Source organism: Sus scrofa, chromosome 2 (assembly GCF_054392235.1).
Source record: "Sus scrofa isolate SSC_HxYL_T2T_F1_AM1 chromosome 2, Sscrofa_HxYL_maternal_Yorkshire_Landrace_v2.0, whole genome shotgun sequence".
Lineage (NCBI taxonomy): Eukaryota > Metazoa > Chordata > Mammalia > Artiodactyla > Suidae > Sus > Sus scrofa.
In genome coordinates, this window is record NC_139384.1 from 144,346,182 (window position 1) to 144,365,184 (window position 19,003).

At 36.2% G+C, this 19,003-nt stretch overlaps 1 protein-coding gene across 18 annotated transcripts in view; it reads right to left on the reverse strand.

Annotated features, from left to right (window-relative positions):
- Positions 1 to 19,003, reverse strand: part of RAPGEF6 (Rap guanine nucleotide exchange factor 6) — a 244,827-nt gene that overhangs the window by 121,429 nt on the left and 104,395 nt on the right. For all 18 annotated transcript variants that reach the window (XR_014838754.1, XR_014838756.1, XR_014838755.1 and 15 more), the window contains one exon: positions 17,294 to 17,437. Coding sequence is in view for 14 of the 18 variants with exons in the window: in XM_085014495.1 (XP_084870621.1) it covers positions 17,294 to 17,437 (144 nt within the window). In the remaining 4 variants the exon portion in view is untranslated. The remainder of the gene's footprint in view (positions 1 to 17,293; positions 17,438 to 19,003) is intronic.

Here is a 19,003-nt window from a genome sequence, read left to right on the forward strand (position 1 = left end):
CAGTATGCTTCTCTCACAAAAAAATAATGTTCAGGAGTTCCCGTCGTGGCGCAGTGGTTGACGAATCCGACTAGGAACCATGAGGTTGCAGGTTCGGTCCCTGCCCTTGCTCAGTGGGTTAACGATCCGGCGTTGCCGTGAGCTGTGGTGTAGGTTGCAGACGCGGCTCGGATCCCTCGTTGCTGTGGCTCTGGCGTAGGCCGATGGCTACAGCTCCGATTCGACCCCTGGCCTGGGAACCTCCATATGCCGTGGGAGCGGGCCAAAGAAATATCAAAAAGCCAAAAAAAATAAAATAAAATAATGTTCAAGGGAAATTTTAATTGCATGAGAAGTAGAAAGGCAGGATAAACAAATATCCAGCACTATCTAAATTAGTTAAAAAGATTCCAATGATTTAATCAAGATACACACATTTAAAAATCACGGCCACACTATTTCTGGTTTTGAGGATTACTGAAAATTTATTTCCTTAATATTTTCCTGTATTTTTCTACATTTCTACCATGAGTATTTTTTTTTCCACAAAAAAAAATTTTTTTTAAATATGCTCTGGCAGGTATTTGTCCTACTTATGACTACAATAACATGTCTTTGCTTTTTCTCTGTCCATCTGTAGACTCATGACTCTGTATCTAAGTACAAGAACCTTCTACTGAGAATTCTACATTACATCCCAGAAGATAAAAGAAAATTCTCCTAAGCGACACTAGACACCCATGAATAAAAAGAGAAAAATTTTCTGTTTTTAAGGTATAAAGCACCATGAAGAACATATCAGTCCAGAGCACATTGCTTTATGAATGTGGTGAGAGGACAAGCAATACCTAGAAGCTGATGATTCTCAGAGGTTTAGGTTCCAAATTTCTCAGCAGCAGTATGATCAACACTCACTGTCTTATACATAAATAACACTGACAAAGGCTCCAGAGACACAATCTTCTTTACTTTAGAAGTGATTCTGATAGAAGATTTTTTATTCACTCATTCTTTCATTCTACAAGTATTTACCAAACGCAAAATACAATTACAAACAATCAGGGAAGTTCCCTTGTGGCTCAAGGGGTTAAGCACCTGGAATTACTGCACCTGTTGCACAGGCTGCAACTGCAGTGCAGGTTCAGTCCCTGGCCCAGGAACTCCCACATGCTGAGTGTATGGCAAAAACAAACAAACGAAAAAACCCAACAATCAGGATCCATCAAGTTCACATTGTTGACAGTTTCTTTATCAATCAGAGACTATGACTTTAGCAGTCTAAACTTGGAATTCTGATACTATCTGCAACAAGAATGTTTAATCCTCCCCCATTTTGACATGAATAAATGTTTAAATTATTTGCTCAGTGCTGCTCTGCTATGGTCTGAATGTTTGTGTACCCTTCCTACTCCATATTCCTATGTTGAAATCTGATTTCCAAAATGATGGTATTAGGAGGTGGGGCCTTTGGGAGGTGATTAGGTTATGAGGGCTCTGAGACTGGGATTAGTGCCTTTATAAAAGATGCCTCAGAGAGCTTCCAACCCTGGTTCTACAATACGGACACAGCAAGAAGTTGGCAGTCTGGAGTTATAAGGGATATAGTTTCTAGTTCAATTCCCACACATGATGCAGGGATTGAGGGTCTTAAATATTCCTTAACACTGCAAATTAGTGCTTGAGATAGAAAAAACTCTGTATCATCTGATTCCTAGTTTAATGTCTATTCCATTACAGCAAACTAAATGATTGGCTCTTATAAACCTGCCCATATCATGGATTTAACTTATTTTACCTAGTTTCTTTGGAAGTCCAAATGGGTGCTCCTGAGGCAAATGTTAGGATGCTATTGATTGAAGGTCCCTGCACCATACAAAATTCATATGTTGAAATTTTAATCCCCAAGGTGATGGTATAAGGAGGTGGGGCCCCTGGAAGGTGATAAGGTCATGAGGAAGGAGCCCTCATGACTGGGATTAGTTTCCTTTTAAGGAAGCGCCTAGGAGTTCCCTGATGGCCTAGTGGTTAAGGATCCAACATTTTCACTTCTGTGGCATGGATTTCATCCCTGATCTGGGAACTTCCACATGCTGTGGCCAAAAAGAAAAAAAAAAAAAAAAGAGTTCCTTGGTGGGCTAGTGGTTAAAGACTCTGTGTTCTCATTGCTGTGGCTTGGGTCTGATCTGCCTGGCCCAGGAAACTCTGCACCTTGCAGGAATGGCCAAAAATTAAAAGTGGCCCCAAAGAGCTCCCTAGCCCTCTCCACCACGTGAGGAGACAGCAAGAGGTAAGCAGTGTACAATCCAGAAGAGGGCCTTTATCAGAAGCTGAACATGCTGGCTGCTGGCACCAAGATGTGGACTTGTGGTCTTCAAGTTGGGAAAAGTAAATTTCTACTGTTTGTAAGCCACTCAGTTTGTGGTACTTTGCTATAGCAGCATGAATGGACTACGACAGGCTCCATGAGGTGATCTCGGCAATCAGGCAATCATGCTTGGAATCTTATTTAGCTCCACTGACAAACATGTCTTAATCTCTTTATAAGTGTTCTAAATCCAAACAAAACATGGAGCACTGCAGAAGAGCAGGGAATACAAGGTAGGATTACACAAGTAGCAAAGAGAAAGAGATGATTGTTGCAATTATAATTTGTAAGCCTAAAATGAAACAGAAGATTATAGAGTGTCATACTATGCCTACCACGTGTCATACTATCCTAGAACAATGAACTGGGTAGGAAGAAAATATGTACAGATGAATATGTACAGCAAAAGAAGTCCTCCAAACTTAAAATTGTGACCCATGATGCTTCCATGGAAATCCTGCTTTCTACATGTCCCTTTGGGAAGAGGTGGGTTACCCCACTTCTATGCAGGTAATACATGGATAAAAAGAACAGCAATAGATAATCCCGTGCTTGGGAATGTGAAAAGCACCATAGGCAACAAGAAAGAAAAAAATTATGATTTAGTCTACTGAGAAACATGGGATCTAGTTAAAAGAAGATGCTGGCATATCCAACACCAATACCACCAAAGGAGAAATCAATAAGAACTATAATTTCATAGCTGAAATACATAAACACCAAGATTTTTAAAAACCTTTGAAGAATGTCCAGATTCAGACTTGGATCAATAATGTTTCTATAAAAATGGCCCAGCATAAATACTGTCTGATAATCTAGAGATTCATTTCAAGTTAAATAAAGGCATACTTGGAACCTGATCTTGGTGAAACCAGTATCCTTCCTCTCTACTCATGTTTCTCTTTGCACTGTACAAATCTTTTGTTTCTTCTATTGGTCTGGCTTAGTTCTACCATTTAACATTACATATATACCAGTATTCAAAATTCAGCTCACTACATATAAGAAATGTTCACCAGTGGTAGGCTATTTAAAACAGAGTAATCAACTTTACATAAAAAATAGACATTTAAGAAATTCTTAAGTTGTTCGTTTTGTTTTCTGTTATCTTCAGGCAGAGCATAATTATATAAGCACACTGAATGTAAGTGTGTGTAACATCCTATGGGACCAATGAGAAGTAAACTCTATGAAAAGGGAGTGTGGGGGAAGGCTTCTCCAGAGTTCATGGATGAATGGAGCCTTCGGAGCTGAGAAGGACCTTGTCAGGAGGACATGGTAGGAGGTGATTCTCGATAAAAAGAGCAAATAGCAAGTTCAGATTCAAGCTCAGAATCATCAGCGGACAGAATTAGATTAGGTAAAGAAGCCTATAAGAACTTTCCAGGGAGAGGGGAGGACCAAAGGAGGAACAACAAAATAATGGGGCCAGAAGGCTAAAAGGGGACACAGGGCCAAATGAGGAAGGGATTTAGATATCATAAAATCTCAATACTTTAAATATTTCTGAACTATATTTCTAACCTATGTGATTTATTTATAAATTAATACATGTACTACCAGCAAAAGTATTCTGTGTTCGTTATGAAATATACACAAAAATTCACAGAAACTTAAGGACAACAGTACATATAAACTCTGTTTTCTTATCATGTCCTATAGTGTTTTACAAACTATATTTTAAGACACTTGGGCTAAACTACTGACTTTACTAACAACTAAAAGTAAGAAAGTCTTCGAGTTAATAATTTCAAAACCACGGAGTTCCCGTCGTGGCGCAGTGGTTAACGAATCCGACTAGGAACCATGAGGTTGCGGGTTCGGTCCCTGCCCTTGCTCAGTGGGTTAACGATCCGACGTTGCCGTGAGCTGTGGTGTAGGTTGCAGACTCAGCTCGGATCCAGCGTTGCTGTGGCTCTGGCGTAGGCCGGTGGCTACGGCTCCGATTCGACCCCTAGCCTGGGAATCTCCATATGCCGCGGGAGCGGCTTAAGAAATAGCAAAAAGACAAAAAAAAAAAAAAAAAAAAAAAAAAATTTCAAAACCAATCTTCAGTTTCTGGCAGCCATCTCCTGCCATCATTAAACTGGCTTCCAGTCATTTATATATAGTAAAGCAATTCATTTAGTGACTTTCATATACATTTTCTAACCACTTCTTACAAGGTTAAACAAAGAAATTACTTTGTTTAAAGTGAGGCATTGTGAGTATAGGCTATAAGAAAATTGAGAAGGGCATAGTTGGCTGATTGATTGTTTTAACTTTAGGTCTGCTTCATTTTGCTTTTCCTATCTTTATTCTCCCTTTGTCTGACTCTTTAGTTTACTTTCTTCAATTACCTTAGTATACATATTTGAGTAAATATTTTTATATCCAGGAATAAATAATAAAATTATTTAGTTAGCAATAGAAACTAAAACATTTTTGAGTATTTTCAATCCCAACAGGAATAGAAACTGCTGACATCAGTGCATGTTTTTAAGAGCACCACTGAGCAAAGCCATACATACACACACACACTCTTTCACATAACGTTTCCACAAGTCTATAGGTTATATGTCAAAAAAGAAAGATTACACAACTTGCCCAAAGTTACACAAGAACCTAAACAAGCTGATACTCTGTTTTCCTTGACAGGCAACATGCTCGAGGATATGGTTCACATTTTCAAGGTATGTACAGAGTCTGACGGCAGAGACAGACATTTGAATAAATAATTATAATGTGTAATGAATAGTCACAGGTATATACATGGAATATTACAGGAATGCAGAGATAGGTACACAACCCTCTCAAGATAAAAAATCATGGAGTCCTGCCATGAAATGATGTAAACTAATTAAATTAAAATTTTGAAGTAAAATCCCTAGTCACACCAGCCACATTTTAAGTGCTCAATAGACATGTGTGGCTAGTTAGTATCAATTTGGAAGCTGCAAATACAAAATATTTCCACCACTGCAGAAAGTTCTTTTTAAGAACTGTTTTAGACTATATGCTAGATCCTTATATGCTAAAACACTGGAATTTCTGATAGGTAGGTCATGAAAAGATTTAACAATTTAAAAGCACTTAAATGCATGAAATAAATGGCCAAGAAAAAAAAAGACGACGTTGAAACAAGTTATTCTCTTACCAAAGTTTTACATGAGCAAAGGTACATTTTTGATACAAAGCAATTACATTTTTTGAAGTGCTGAACTATAGAACCAAATTCCAATTTTATTCAAGTTGTTTGTTTACGGATAAGGGGAGTAAATAATTTTTCACCCAAATCTGAGAGGCTGAAATAATTACTAATAACTACGGTGGAACAACAGGTGTTAACAAGCCTGATTTGGGAAGCCAAGACCCACAGTCAAACTATTTATGAACTCTATCTTATTAGAAAATACCTTAGTATTAAGAGTTTGCATGAGTTAGGAGGTCAGCTATTTCCAGTGACAACTTGAAGCATGCCCTTCAAAAAAAAAAAAAAAAAGCTAAGTTTCTTTAAATCCACTCCAGCCACCTCAAAGGATCAAGCAAATATCACTCCTCTGTAGGTATAAAGTATTAAAAAAAAGTTATTTAGACCATTCTCCAGTTCTAATTCTATGGGATATATAGACAGAAATCCAATTTTACGGCATACAGAGAGATACAAATTTGGCTACCTTATTCCTCTTCTACAATCAAGTAAGTTAATAATGTGAGACAGTAATGTTTCATTTAAATACTTGTATGACATCAGAGTGCACAAGTTATTACAACAGTGATTGTGTTTGGCCAAGGTGGAGGCACTCTCTGAAAGGCTATCTTAATATACATATTTGCCTGAAAATTGCACTTGGATTAAAAGTAACTAATATATTTCACACTACTGCATTCATATGGGCCATTCAAGTATGGTCTTGAAGCTCTTAAATTTAGGATTTAGCAGCATTAATGTCATAAATCTGATTAAATAATTTAAAAAGTAAAAAAAAAAAAAATTTAGGAGTTCGCTTTGTGGCTCAGTGGTTAAAGAATCTGAGTAGCATCTACAAGGACATAGGTTCAATCCATGGCCTCACTCAGTGGGTTAAAGATCCGGTGTTGCTGTGAACCATGGTGTAGGTCACAGATATGGCCTGGATCCTGCGTTGCTGTGGCTGTGGCATAAGCTGGCAGCTGTAGCATCAATTCAACCCCTAGCCTGGGAACCTCCATATGCCTCGGGTGTGGCCCTAAAATAGAAAAAAAAAAAAAAAATTAAAAGCTTTAACATTGTCAAAAGATGACTTTAAGACTGACAGAAGTAAAATGAATGGACTAGTTGGTGGCAGAGGATAGGGGAAAATGTAATGAGAAGGGATAGGAGTAGAAACATCAGAGAGAAGAGAAAAATTATCCTAAAATCAAATCAACAAAATGATTAAGCAGGTATCTTTAAATGTAAAGACAAAATATCACTTTTCAATTAAAAAAAATTTTTCCAAAGCTCTTAAAAAAATCACTTTTATAGTAAAAGTTGACTAGGGGAGGATGGAAAGTGCTATTACAACATTTTTAGAAAAAACAGTAGTGAACATTAGGTCAATGTGACATGGGGAAATTGAGAGGAAGGCACAAACATTTGGGAGGAAGAATCTATAGGTATCATTAACTGATTAGTTCTTGAGTATGCACACATGTTCCAAGTATGTCAGCAAGCATCACATAAGACAGGCTGACCCAATATTACCATCTTCAACTGGAAAACACTAAGAGTTCAGATGAAATAGCCCAATCATATAGTAAGTGAAGGAAAGACTCAAGGACAGATGGCTCATCTAAATACTGTTTTAACTTGGCTTAATTACTCATCCTATTTACTGAATATTGCTCCTAATCACCTTTATCCTATTTCTAAATATCAAATACACCCTCCTCAAAGACAGAAGTTCTGAAATTACTGAGAATATTTGAAGACATCTGAATTTTTGCCAGCTCTGAGTGCAATACCCAAAGGAGTTTCAAAAGTGTTACTCCTGTTATAGACATGGTCTTTTTAACATTTAAAGGTTTTTTCCCCCATATTAAGATTGTGGTTCTCATCTTTATATAAAGTAATGTATACGGCAAAACTCTGAATATATTTCATAAGAGAAATCATTTTTTCCCCACTTGTTCTAAGCATTCACTTAGAAAATAACTTTGAAACACACGCAAAATCTTTAATGTTCACAAAATCTTCATGTGCAGGTTTGGAATAATAATAATTAAGATAAAGAAGACAACAGTAATACAATATTCTGTATAATTTAAAGAATTTCTGACCTTAGGCAAACTACCAAGAAAAGTTGATGATGGTCTGCAAATGAAAAAAGTAATGTCTAATTTTCCACTGCAATCTAAAGAAATGATTCTTCCTCATCTACCTCTCTGAACTGCTTACAGAAGAAAAAAATAAAGGTCTTTATAGCAGTCATAAAACCAATTACTTACTGCTGGCTTTCACAAATACTAATTAAGACTTTTGCTACTAGAACTTACACCCATCATTTTCTATTTTAAAACTCAAGTGGAAGGAATACTCCCAAATTCATTCTATTAAGCCACCATTATGCTGATACCAACATTAGACGGACACCACAAAAGAAGAAAATTATAGGCAAGTGTCTTTGATGAGTACAGATGTAAAAGTCCTCTATAAAATATCAGCAAATCAAATTCAACAAAACATATAAAGGATCATATACCGTGATCAAGTTGGATTCATTCCAGTGTTTCAAGGAGAGTTCAACACAGGCAAATTAACACACATTAACAAAAAGAGACAAATATGACACGATGACCTCAACTGACACAGAAAAAGCATTTGACAAAATTCACAATTCATTCATTTAAAAAACCCACCAAAGTGGGTATAGAGGGAACATATCTCAACATAAGAAAGTCATTTACTGACAAACTCAAAGCCAACAAACATCATACTCTATGGTGAAAGGCTGAAAGCCTTTCCACTAAATTCAGGAGCAAGACAAGGATGCCCACTCAACACTTCTGTTCAACTTATTACTGGAAGTCTTAGCCACAGCAAGAAAAAGAAATAAAGGGTATTCAAATCAGAAGAGAAGAGGATCTAGATACTCATGTTGCAACAGAAGAAAGGGTGGGGGAAAAATGTAATTGTAATGTATACATGTAAGGATAACCTGATCCCCTTGCTGTACAGTGGGAAAATAAAAAAAAATTATAAAAAAAAAAAGAAATCGAAGGCATCTGTAGAAATTTAAAAAACAAACAAACAAACAAAAAAACCAGAAGAAAAAGAAACCTTTGTGACTATGCTTAAATTCACATAAAAAAATTGCATTTTTTACAACTATAAAAAAAAAAAAAAAAGAAAAGAAAAAAAAAGAAGAGAAGAGGTAAAGGTTCATTACTGGCAGATGACATGTCACATAATATAAAGAACTCTAGGGAGAAGTTCCCAATGTGGCTCAGTGGGTTACAAACCTGATACAGCATCCATGAAGATGTGGGTTTGATCCCTGGCCTCACTCAGTGGGTTAAGCATCTGGCATTGCCATGAGCTGTGGTATATGTTGCAGATGTGGCTCAGATCCTGCACTGGCGTGGCTGTGGGCAGAAGATGCAGTTCTGATTGAACTCCTAGCCTGGGAACTTCCATATGCTGCAGATGTGGCTTTTTTTTTTTTTCATCTTTCTGCTATTTCTTGGGCCGCTCCCGCTGCATATGGAGGTTGCCAGGCTAGGGGTCAAATCGGAGCTTGTAGCCACCGGCCTACGCCAGAGCCACAGCAACGCGAGATCCGAGCCGCGTCTGCAACCTACACCACAGCTCACGGCAATGCCGGATCGTTAACTCACTGAGCAAGGCCAGGGACTGAACCCGCAACTTCATGGTTCTTAGTTGGATTCGTTAACCGCTGCGCCACAACGGGAACTCCTTTTTTTTTTTTTTTTTTTTCCTTAAGAAACCTAAAAGCTCCATACAAACTAAAAGAATTAAATGAATTCAGTAAGGTAGCAGGATACAAGAAGATTAATATCCAGAAAAATGTTGTATTTCTTTACACTAATAATAAAATATCAGAAAGAAAAAGTAAGTAAAAGTTCTGTTTAAAATTGTGTCAGGAGTTTTCCTGTGGTGCAGCAGATTAAAGAACCAGCATTACTGCAGTGGCTCGGGTTGCTGCTGTGGCTCAGGTTCAATCCTTACCCTGGGAACTTGCACAGTCCAAAAAAAAAAAAAAAGATTGCATCAAAAAATATGAAGTATCTAGAAATAAACTTAACCAAGGAGGTAAATGACCTATACACTGAAAACTATAAAACACTAATAAAGGAAACTGAAGATGATACAAAGAAATGGAAAGATATTCAATGCTACTGGATGGGAATAACGAACACTGTTAAAACGGTCATATTGCCCAAAGCAATTCACAGATTTAATGCAATCCCTATCAAAACACCTAAGACATATTTCACAAAACTAGACCAAATAAACTTAAAATTTATGTGGAACCACAAATGATCCAGAATGTCAAAGCAATCCTGAGGAAAAAGAACAAAGCTAGAGGTGTAACCTTTCCAGACTTCAGGCTATATTACAAAGCTGTAGTAATCAAAACAGCATGGTACTGGCATAAAAACAGATATATAGACGAATTAACAGAATTGAGAACCCCAAAATTAACCCATGCACCTATAGTCAATTAATCTATGAAAAAGGAGGCAAGAATATACAAAGGAGAAAAGACAGTCTCCTTTACAAGTAGTGCTAGAAAATAAGTTAAATTAGAACACTCCCTCACATCATACATAAAAATGAACTCAAAATATATTAAAGACCTGATTAAACATACCATAAAACTTCTGGACGAGAACACAGGCCGAACATTCTCTAACATAATCACAGCAATATTCTGTTAGCTCTCCCTAGGCAAAAAAAAATAAAAGCAAAAAAACACAAATAGATCCTAATCAAACTTAAAAGCTTTTGCATAACAAAAGGAAGCAATCAACAAAACAAAAAGACAGTTGTGACTGCCACGGGGTTAATTTCAAATATACAGAAACAACTCATACAACTCAATTATTAAAAACAAAAAGGAAACAAAAAATCCAATCAAAAAATGGGCAAAAGACGTAAACAGACATTTCTCCAAAAAGGAGATACAGATGGTCAAGGGGCACATGAAAAGATGCTTATACATACCAATTATTAGAGAAATTCAAATCAAAACCACAATGGCATAGCACCTCACACCAGTCAGAATGGCTACTATCAAAAAGTATACAAATAATAAATGCCAGAGAGGGTATAAAGAAAAGGGAACCCCATATGCTGTTAGTGGTAATATAAACTGATACAGCCACTATGGAGAATGGTATGGAGGTTCGATAAAAAACTAAAAATATAATGACCATATATGATCCAGCAATCCCACTTCTGTGCATAGATCTAGAAAAGACAAAAACTCTAACTTGAAAAGATACATGCACCCTAATGTTCAAAGCAGCACTATTTACAATAGCCCAGACACAGAAACAACCCCTGGGCCCATAAACAAATGGCATAACATGCGGTATGTAAGCAACTAGAAAAAGAACAACAAACAAAACCTAAAGTTAGTAGAAGGAAAGAAACCATAAAGATCAGAGTAGAAATAAATAAGATAGAGATGAAGAATACAAGACAAAAGACTAATGGAACTAAAAGCTGGTTCTTTGAGAAGATAAACAAAATTGACAAACCCTAAGCTAGATCCATCAAGAAAAGAAGTAGAGGACTCAAATCATTAAAATTAGAAATGAAAAAGGAGAAATTACAACTGACAACACAGAAATACCATGGATCTTAAGAGAGTACTATAAGCAACTAAATGTCATTAAAATGGACAACCTAGAAGAAACACACAAATTCTCAAGAGTTACAACCTTCCAAGCCCAAACAAGGAAGAAATAGAAAATATGAGTAGACAAATCACGAGCTTTGAAACTGTGATTTAAAAACTTTCAAGGAGTTCCCGTCGCGGCACAGCGGTTAACGAATCCAACTAGGAACCATGAGGTTGCGGGTTCAGTCCCTGGCCTTGCTCAGTGGGTTAATGATCCAGCGTTGCCGTGAGCTGTGGTGTAGGTCGCAGATGCGACTCGGATCCTGGGTTGCTCTGGCTCTGGCGTAGGCTGGCAGCTACAGCTCCAATTAGACCCCTAGCCTGGGAACCTCCATATGCTGATATGCCGCGGGAGCAGCCCAAGAAATGGCAAAAAGGCAAAAAATAAATAAATAAATAATAAAAACTTTCCAAAAAAAAAAAAATCAAAGTCCAGGACCGTATGGAATTAAGTGTGAATTCTATCAAAACTTCAGAAAAGAGTTAACACCCATTCTTTCGAAACTCTTCCAAAAAAATGCAGAGGAAGGAACAGTCTCAAGTTCATTCTATGAGGCCACCATCACCCTGATACCAAAACCAAGGACACCACAAAAAAAAAAAAAAAAGAAAAAAAGAAAATTACAAGCCAATATCACTGATGAACATAGATGCAAAAATTCTCAACAAAATACTAGCAAACCAAATCCAACAATACATTAAAAAGATCATACATCATGGGTAAGTGGGATTTATCCCAGGGATACAAAGATTCCTCAATATATATAAAACCAACAATGTGATAACACCACATTAACAAACTGAAGAATAAAAACCATTTGATCATCTCAGTAGATGCAGAAAAAGCTTTTGACAAAATTTAACACCCATTTCTGATAAAAACTCCACAGAAAGTGGGTACAGAGGGAAACTATCTCAACATAAGACTATATATGACAAACCCAGAGCTAACATTCTCAATGGTGAAAAGTGGAAAGCATTTCCACTGAGATCAGGAACAAGACAAGGATGTCCACTTCAACACTTTTATTCAACATAGTTTTGGAAGTCCCAGCCAATCAGAGCAATCAAAGAAAAAGAAATAAAAAGAAATCCAGATTAAAAACCGTCACTGACTGCAGATGACATGATACTATACAAAGAAAATCCTAAAGATAGTACCAGAAAACTACTAGACCTAACCAATGAATTTGGTAAAGTTGCAGGATACAAAATTAATACACAGAAATCTCTTGCATTCCTATATACTAACAATGAAAAATCAGAAAGAGAAATTAAGGAAACAATCCCAATTATATCACATCAAAGAGAATAACCTAGGAATAAACCTACAAAAAGAGGCAAAAGACCTGAACTCTGAAAAGTAGAAAACGTTGATGAAGGAAATTGAAGATGACACAACAGAGATGCCATGTTCTTGGATTGGAAGAATCAATACTGTCAAAATGACTATACTACCCAAGGCAATCTACAGATTCAATGCAATGCCAATCAAACAAAAAGTAGTATTTTTCACAGAACTGAAGCAAAGAATTTTAAAATCTGTAAGAAAACCCAAAAGACCCTGAATAGCCAAAGCATCTTGAGGAAAAAAAAAAGGCGGCTGGAGGAATTTGGCTCCCTGACTTCAGATTTTACTACAAAGGTGCACTCATCAAAACAATATGTTACTGGCACAAAAAAAGAAATATAGATCAACAGAACAGGATAGAAAGCCCAGAAATAAACCCATGCACCTATGGTCAATTAATATACATGAAAGAAGGCAAGAATATACATGGAGAAGAGAGAGCCTCTTCAATAAGTGTTGCTGAGAAAACGGCCCAGCTATGCGTAAAAGAATGAAATTAGGGAGTTCCTACCATGGTTCAGTGGAAACAAAATGAATATGACTAGCATCCATTAGGACTCAGGTTCAATCCCTGGCCTCACTCAGTGGGTTAAGGATCCGGCATTGCTGTGAGCTGTGATGCAGGTTGCAAACGTGGCTCAGTCTGGTGTTTTTGTGGCTGTGGTGTAGGCCAGCAGCTACAGCTCTAATTCAACCCCTAGCCTGGGAACTTCCATATGCCATGGGTGCGGCCCTAAGAAACAAAGACAAAAAAAAAAAAAAAAAAAAGAAAGAAAAAGAATGAAATTAGAACATTCTCTTACACCATGCACAAAGAAATTCAAAGTGGATTAAAAACCTAAATGTAAGGTCAGATACTATAAAATTCTTAGAGTAAAACATAGGCAGAAACAGTCTTTGACACAAATTGCAGCAGTACCTTTCTGGATCCACCTCCCAGAGCAATGAAAATGATAACAAAAATAAACAAATGGAACCTAATTAAACTTAAAAGCATTTGCACAGCAAAGGAAACCATTAACAAAATGAAAAGACAACAAGGTGGGAGAAAATCTCTGCAAACGCATTGACCAATAAGGGATTAATTTCCAAAAATACACAGATATCTCATACAGCTTTACACAAAAAAATAACCCAATCAAAAAATGTTCAGAAGATCTAAAGAGATATTTCTCCAAACCCTCACAGATAGCCATAAAACACATGAAAGGATGCTTAACATCACTAATTATTAGAGAAATGCAAATCCAAACTACAACGATGTATCACCTCACACCAGTCAGAACAGCCATCACCAAAAAGTCTATAAACAGTAAATGCTGTTGAGGAGGTCCCTTAGTGGTTCAGTGGTTAATGAACCCAACCAGGATCCATGAGGATGTGGGTTCGATCCCTGGCCTCGCTCAGTTGATTAAGGATCCAGCGTTACTGTGAGCTGTGGTACAGATTGCAGACATGTCTCAGATCCTGCATTGCTGTGGCTGTGGTGTAGGCCAGCAGCTGCACCTTCAATTCGACCCCTAGTCTGGGAATCTCCCTATGTTGTGGGTGCAGCCCTAAAAAACAAAAATAAATAAATAAACAAATGCTGGAGAGGATATGGAGGAAAAGGAAATCTCCCTCACTGCTGGTGGAAATGTAGTAATCACTGTGGACTGCAGTGTGAAGATTCCTTAAAAACCTAAATATAGAAATACCATATGATCTAGCAATTCCACTCCTGAACATATACCCAGGGAAAACCAGAATTCAAAACGATACATGCACCCCAATGTTCACTGCTCTATTATTTACAATACCCAAGACATGGAACCAACCTAAATGTTCATCAACAGAGAACTGGACAAAGAAGGTACAGTACATATATGCAACGGAATATTACCCAGCCATAAAAATGAGTGAAATAATGGCATTTGCAGCAATAATCAGCCTAGTGATTATCATACTAAGTGAAGTAAGACAGAGAAAGATGAATATCATGTATCACTAATATGTGGAATCTAATCAAAATTATACAAAAAAAATTATTCACAGAGCTGTTATGGCTGAGCAGGTTAAGAAACTGACATAGTGTACATGAGAATGCAGGTTTGATCCCTGGCTTTGCTCAGTGGGTTAAGGATCCAGTGTTGCCGCAAGTTGCTATGGAGGCCTGCAGCTCCATCTCCAATTTGGGACCCCTAGCCCAGGAACTTCCATATGTAGCCATAAAAAAAGGGGAAAAAAAAAAAAAACTTATTCACAAACACAAACAGACTCAACTTATAGTTACCACAGGGGAAATGTGTGAGGGAGGGATGGATTGGGAGGTTGGGTTGGGATTGACATATACACACTACTATATACAAAACTGACTGGTAATAAGAATTTACTACATAGCTTAGAGATATGTATTTAAGGCTCTGTGATAGCCTTTATGGGGAAAGAATCTGAAAAAGAATGGATATCTATATATAAGTATGGCTGATTCACTCTGTTGTACACCTGAATCTAACATTCTAAGTCACCTATACCCCAATAAAATTTGTTTAAAAAATGTGGTATGTATACACAACACACACACACAATGGAGTATAACTCAGCCATAAAAAGGAATGAAATATTGCCGTTTTCAGCAACATGGGTGGACCTACAGAACACTATACTAAGTGAATTTATTTAGTCAGATAGAAAAAGAAAAATATGTATCACTTAGATGTGGAATCTAAAAATAAAGCAAATGAAATCTATACGTAAAACACAAAGACTCATAGGCATAGAAAACACACTTAAGTTTACCAAAGGGGCAGGGGGAGGGACAAATTATGAGTAACAGATAAACTTATTATATCTAAAATAGATAAGTAACAAGGATTTACTGTATAGTACAGGGAATTATAGTCAGTATCTTGTAATAACCTATAATGGAATATAATTTGAAAAAGAATAACTGAATCACTTTGTTGTGCACCTGAAACCAACACAGTATAAAAAATAAAAGATTTTTTGCTACATAGCAACCTTAATAAGATCAACTATCAATATGTAGGAATTTGGCCAGATATATTTGTTTCATTTAAAAGGTAACTAAAACCTATTAATGCTGCATTTTCTAAGTTGTCTGAACTATGTCCCTTTTAGGAAAAACAAAAAATCTTATTTAAAAAATAGCACATGCAGGTAACATGACCAAATTATCATTTTCTAATGTAGAATCATGGCTAATAAATGTTTTACTCAAGGTGAACCAACATAATCCTCCCTCTCCGATGAACTACCCAATCCCTGACAGTACCTAGTAAGATAACCACCTAAAACTAAACAAGCCTTTACATGTGAAAATATCCCATTTCGACTCATTGAATGGATAGAATTCCAAGCAGTGTGACTATTGTTTTCTGGTGCAGTCAGTAAACCAGCATATCCTGAAAAGGACAACTCTTAGCACACATGAGGGCTAAAAGGTAAATGACTCATGGCCACAAGCCACAGCTACCAAGAGAAAATATGAGAATCTACTTAAGAGTTTATATGACTGTAAAAAGATTTGGGAAAAGAATACACCATAACTGAGATTAGAATAAGCAACTATCTGTAAGGATAACCTGACCCCCTTGCTGTACAGTGGGAAAATAAAAAAAATTATATATAAAAAAAAAAAAAAGAATAAGCAACAATCAAAACATACAAACTATGCATTCTACCTCCTAACAAGGAGAACCAAACAATACAAATAAAGATAATTTAATTAAGCAATTCTACTTCTTAGAAATTTTTCTAAAGAAACCAAGAAATTATTAAATAATAAGAACAGGAAATGAACACATTAAAAAATTTGAAGGCTATTTCAAATGTTTATGTTTGTTGTCAGAAATGCAATGTGCTTGATCAATGAACTTAGGTAAAGGTGACTAAATTCTTAGAGCTACTTAAATTTAACACTTACTCCAATAACAAACAATTCCCTAGATAATCCTTATTCCTAACATGAAATGAATGAATTTGTCTTTCTGACAACCAAAAGAACTAAACATACTTTGTGAATTTTGCTGCCATCAATCTTTAGACTGTTTTTGTACTTTGGGGAATCATGACTCCTTTGAAAACTTATAATATATACATGAATTTATTCTTTCTTAGACTATCTGTACTTCTTGATTCAACTACATTTCAATCTAAAAAGCAGCTTCCACCATCATAAAATTTAAGACTTCTGAAGAAAAAGCTTACATTTCCTTTGGTATTATTTATCTGCTGCTTCTTTTTTCAGTATTTGCATCTGAATACATACCTTTAACACCTACGTATATTTCTGCACTAGCACATACTAAGTATAACTGTCTCACACCTCAAGAAAAGAACTGACATATTTTTATTTCTTTTGTATTCCTTACTGTATAACAACAACAACAAAGCTCCAAGTGAGTCTTATTTCCTGAGTTCTCAGGACTCTAATCTGTATACCAGTCAGATAACAAACAGGCAAGAAAATCCAGAAGTATGCCTAAAAAGATACTTTAAGAAAAACCCTTTTATATCATTTAAATAAAAAAAAAAGAGAGACCCCCCACTGGTAACCCAAATCAATACAGCAGAAGCACTTAAAAAAAAAAATTGTAAGACATTTTTACGTGCCCCGAACTTTGATGTGTAGAGCCCTGTGTTGATATTACCAGAAATATACGTACATTAAACACACTGTAAATGCGCATTAAGGAAGATCCATGAAATGTTCCTAAATATACTCACAGAAAGATAGCTGTTAATGTCCACATCATCAGTAATAGTCTGGCGTTCTCCTTTATAATTAATTTTCCGAAACCTTCGTCGAGACTGTCTGGCAGGAATTTCCCTTTGTAGAATGCGATCTTCATTATCCTTGGAATTCTCTACCTGAAACACATGTTCATATTCCTGATTAAACATCCAATTTTTCCATACTACTGATAGTCTATGGAGTCTTAACAGGCTCATAAGGAGGCTTCATTTACTTCTTGCAAAAACCTGCCTCAAGAAAACAGTCTGTATGGGACAATGCTCATGACTTCAAAAAGATTAAAGGTGATATTATTATAAAGATCTGGAGACCACAGTTTCCTTCCAGGAAATAGTCTCTCTTGCTCACATAAACATATACCCTCTAAGTAAAGTCACTTACAAGAAATGAAGGCTGTTAACTACACCTACACACTCAATAATTACAACTTCGGAGTTAGTCTAACTACAAACTGCCTAATTAAGCACATATTTTATTTAGAAAACAATCAAGGTTATGATTTCAGTTGAGCTGCTCAAAAGTGAAACAAAAATGCTTTATGCATTATTCTTTGCTGTCCATCTTAATGTGTGAAAATGGCCAAGAATAAATAAGGCTGGCATCTTCTAAGAAGGGAAAATTAACATTTATAAGGCTTAAAATGTATATATGTTTATTTAGTTTACACAGCAGCCTTGTAATCAGTTATTTAAGTGACTTCCCAGTCTCACAACAGTGATACTTTATTGATATACAACTACTCTGCCAGGGGATGGGGGAGAGGGAGTAAAGAAATAGGTGAGGGAGATTAAAACGTACAAATTTCCACCTGCGAAATAAATGAGTCATGGATATGAAATGTACAGTGTGGGGCATATAGTCAATAACTATGCAGTCTCTCTGCAAGGTGACAGATGGTAACTAGACTTATTGTGGTGATCATTTTGAAATGTATAGATATACCGAATCAGTATTTTGGGTAAGAGGAATTAACATAGCATTGTAGGTCAATTATATTTCAAAAACAAACTCATAGAAAAAAGAGATTAGATTTGTGGTTCCCAAAGGCAGGAGTTGGGAGGAGTGGGAATTAAATGAAGGCAGTCCTAAGGTACAAACTTGCAGTTTTTAGATAGATGAGTGCTAGGAACATTATGTCGGCATGATATAACACTGCTGCATATTATTTAAGAAAATTTTTTCTTTTCTTTAATTTTATATTTATATGAGATATGGATATTCACTAAACCTACTGTGATTAATCACTTCATGATATAGTTCAGTCAAATCATTATGCCTTAAATTTATACAGTGTTGCATGTAAATTATCTCAATAAAACTAAGAAAAAAAGCCTACCTTGCCTATCTAATTACAGATTAGACAATAAATTTTTAAAAATTACTTTTATGAAGGAACACTGACATGTTCTAAAGTACACTTTATAATTAATTTCACATCCAATAAAATAACAATAATAATTTCAGCTTTTCCTCCACAACTACTTCTCCTGTTAATGACATGTTCCTTGCTAATATTAAAAAAAAATTCCTAGTCATCCAGGCATGAAACTTCAGTATTTCCAACTCCCATGGCTTGTCTTCCAAATCTTATCTTTAATCATTTTTTAGAAATCCCTCTCACAATGCCCTTTCTTTCCTTTCCATGCCCATCATTCCTTATTCAAGTCTTAATTACTTCAGTC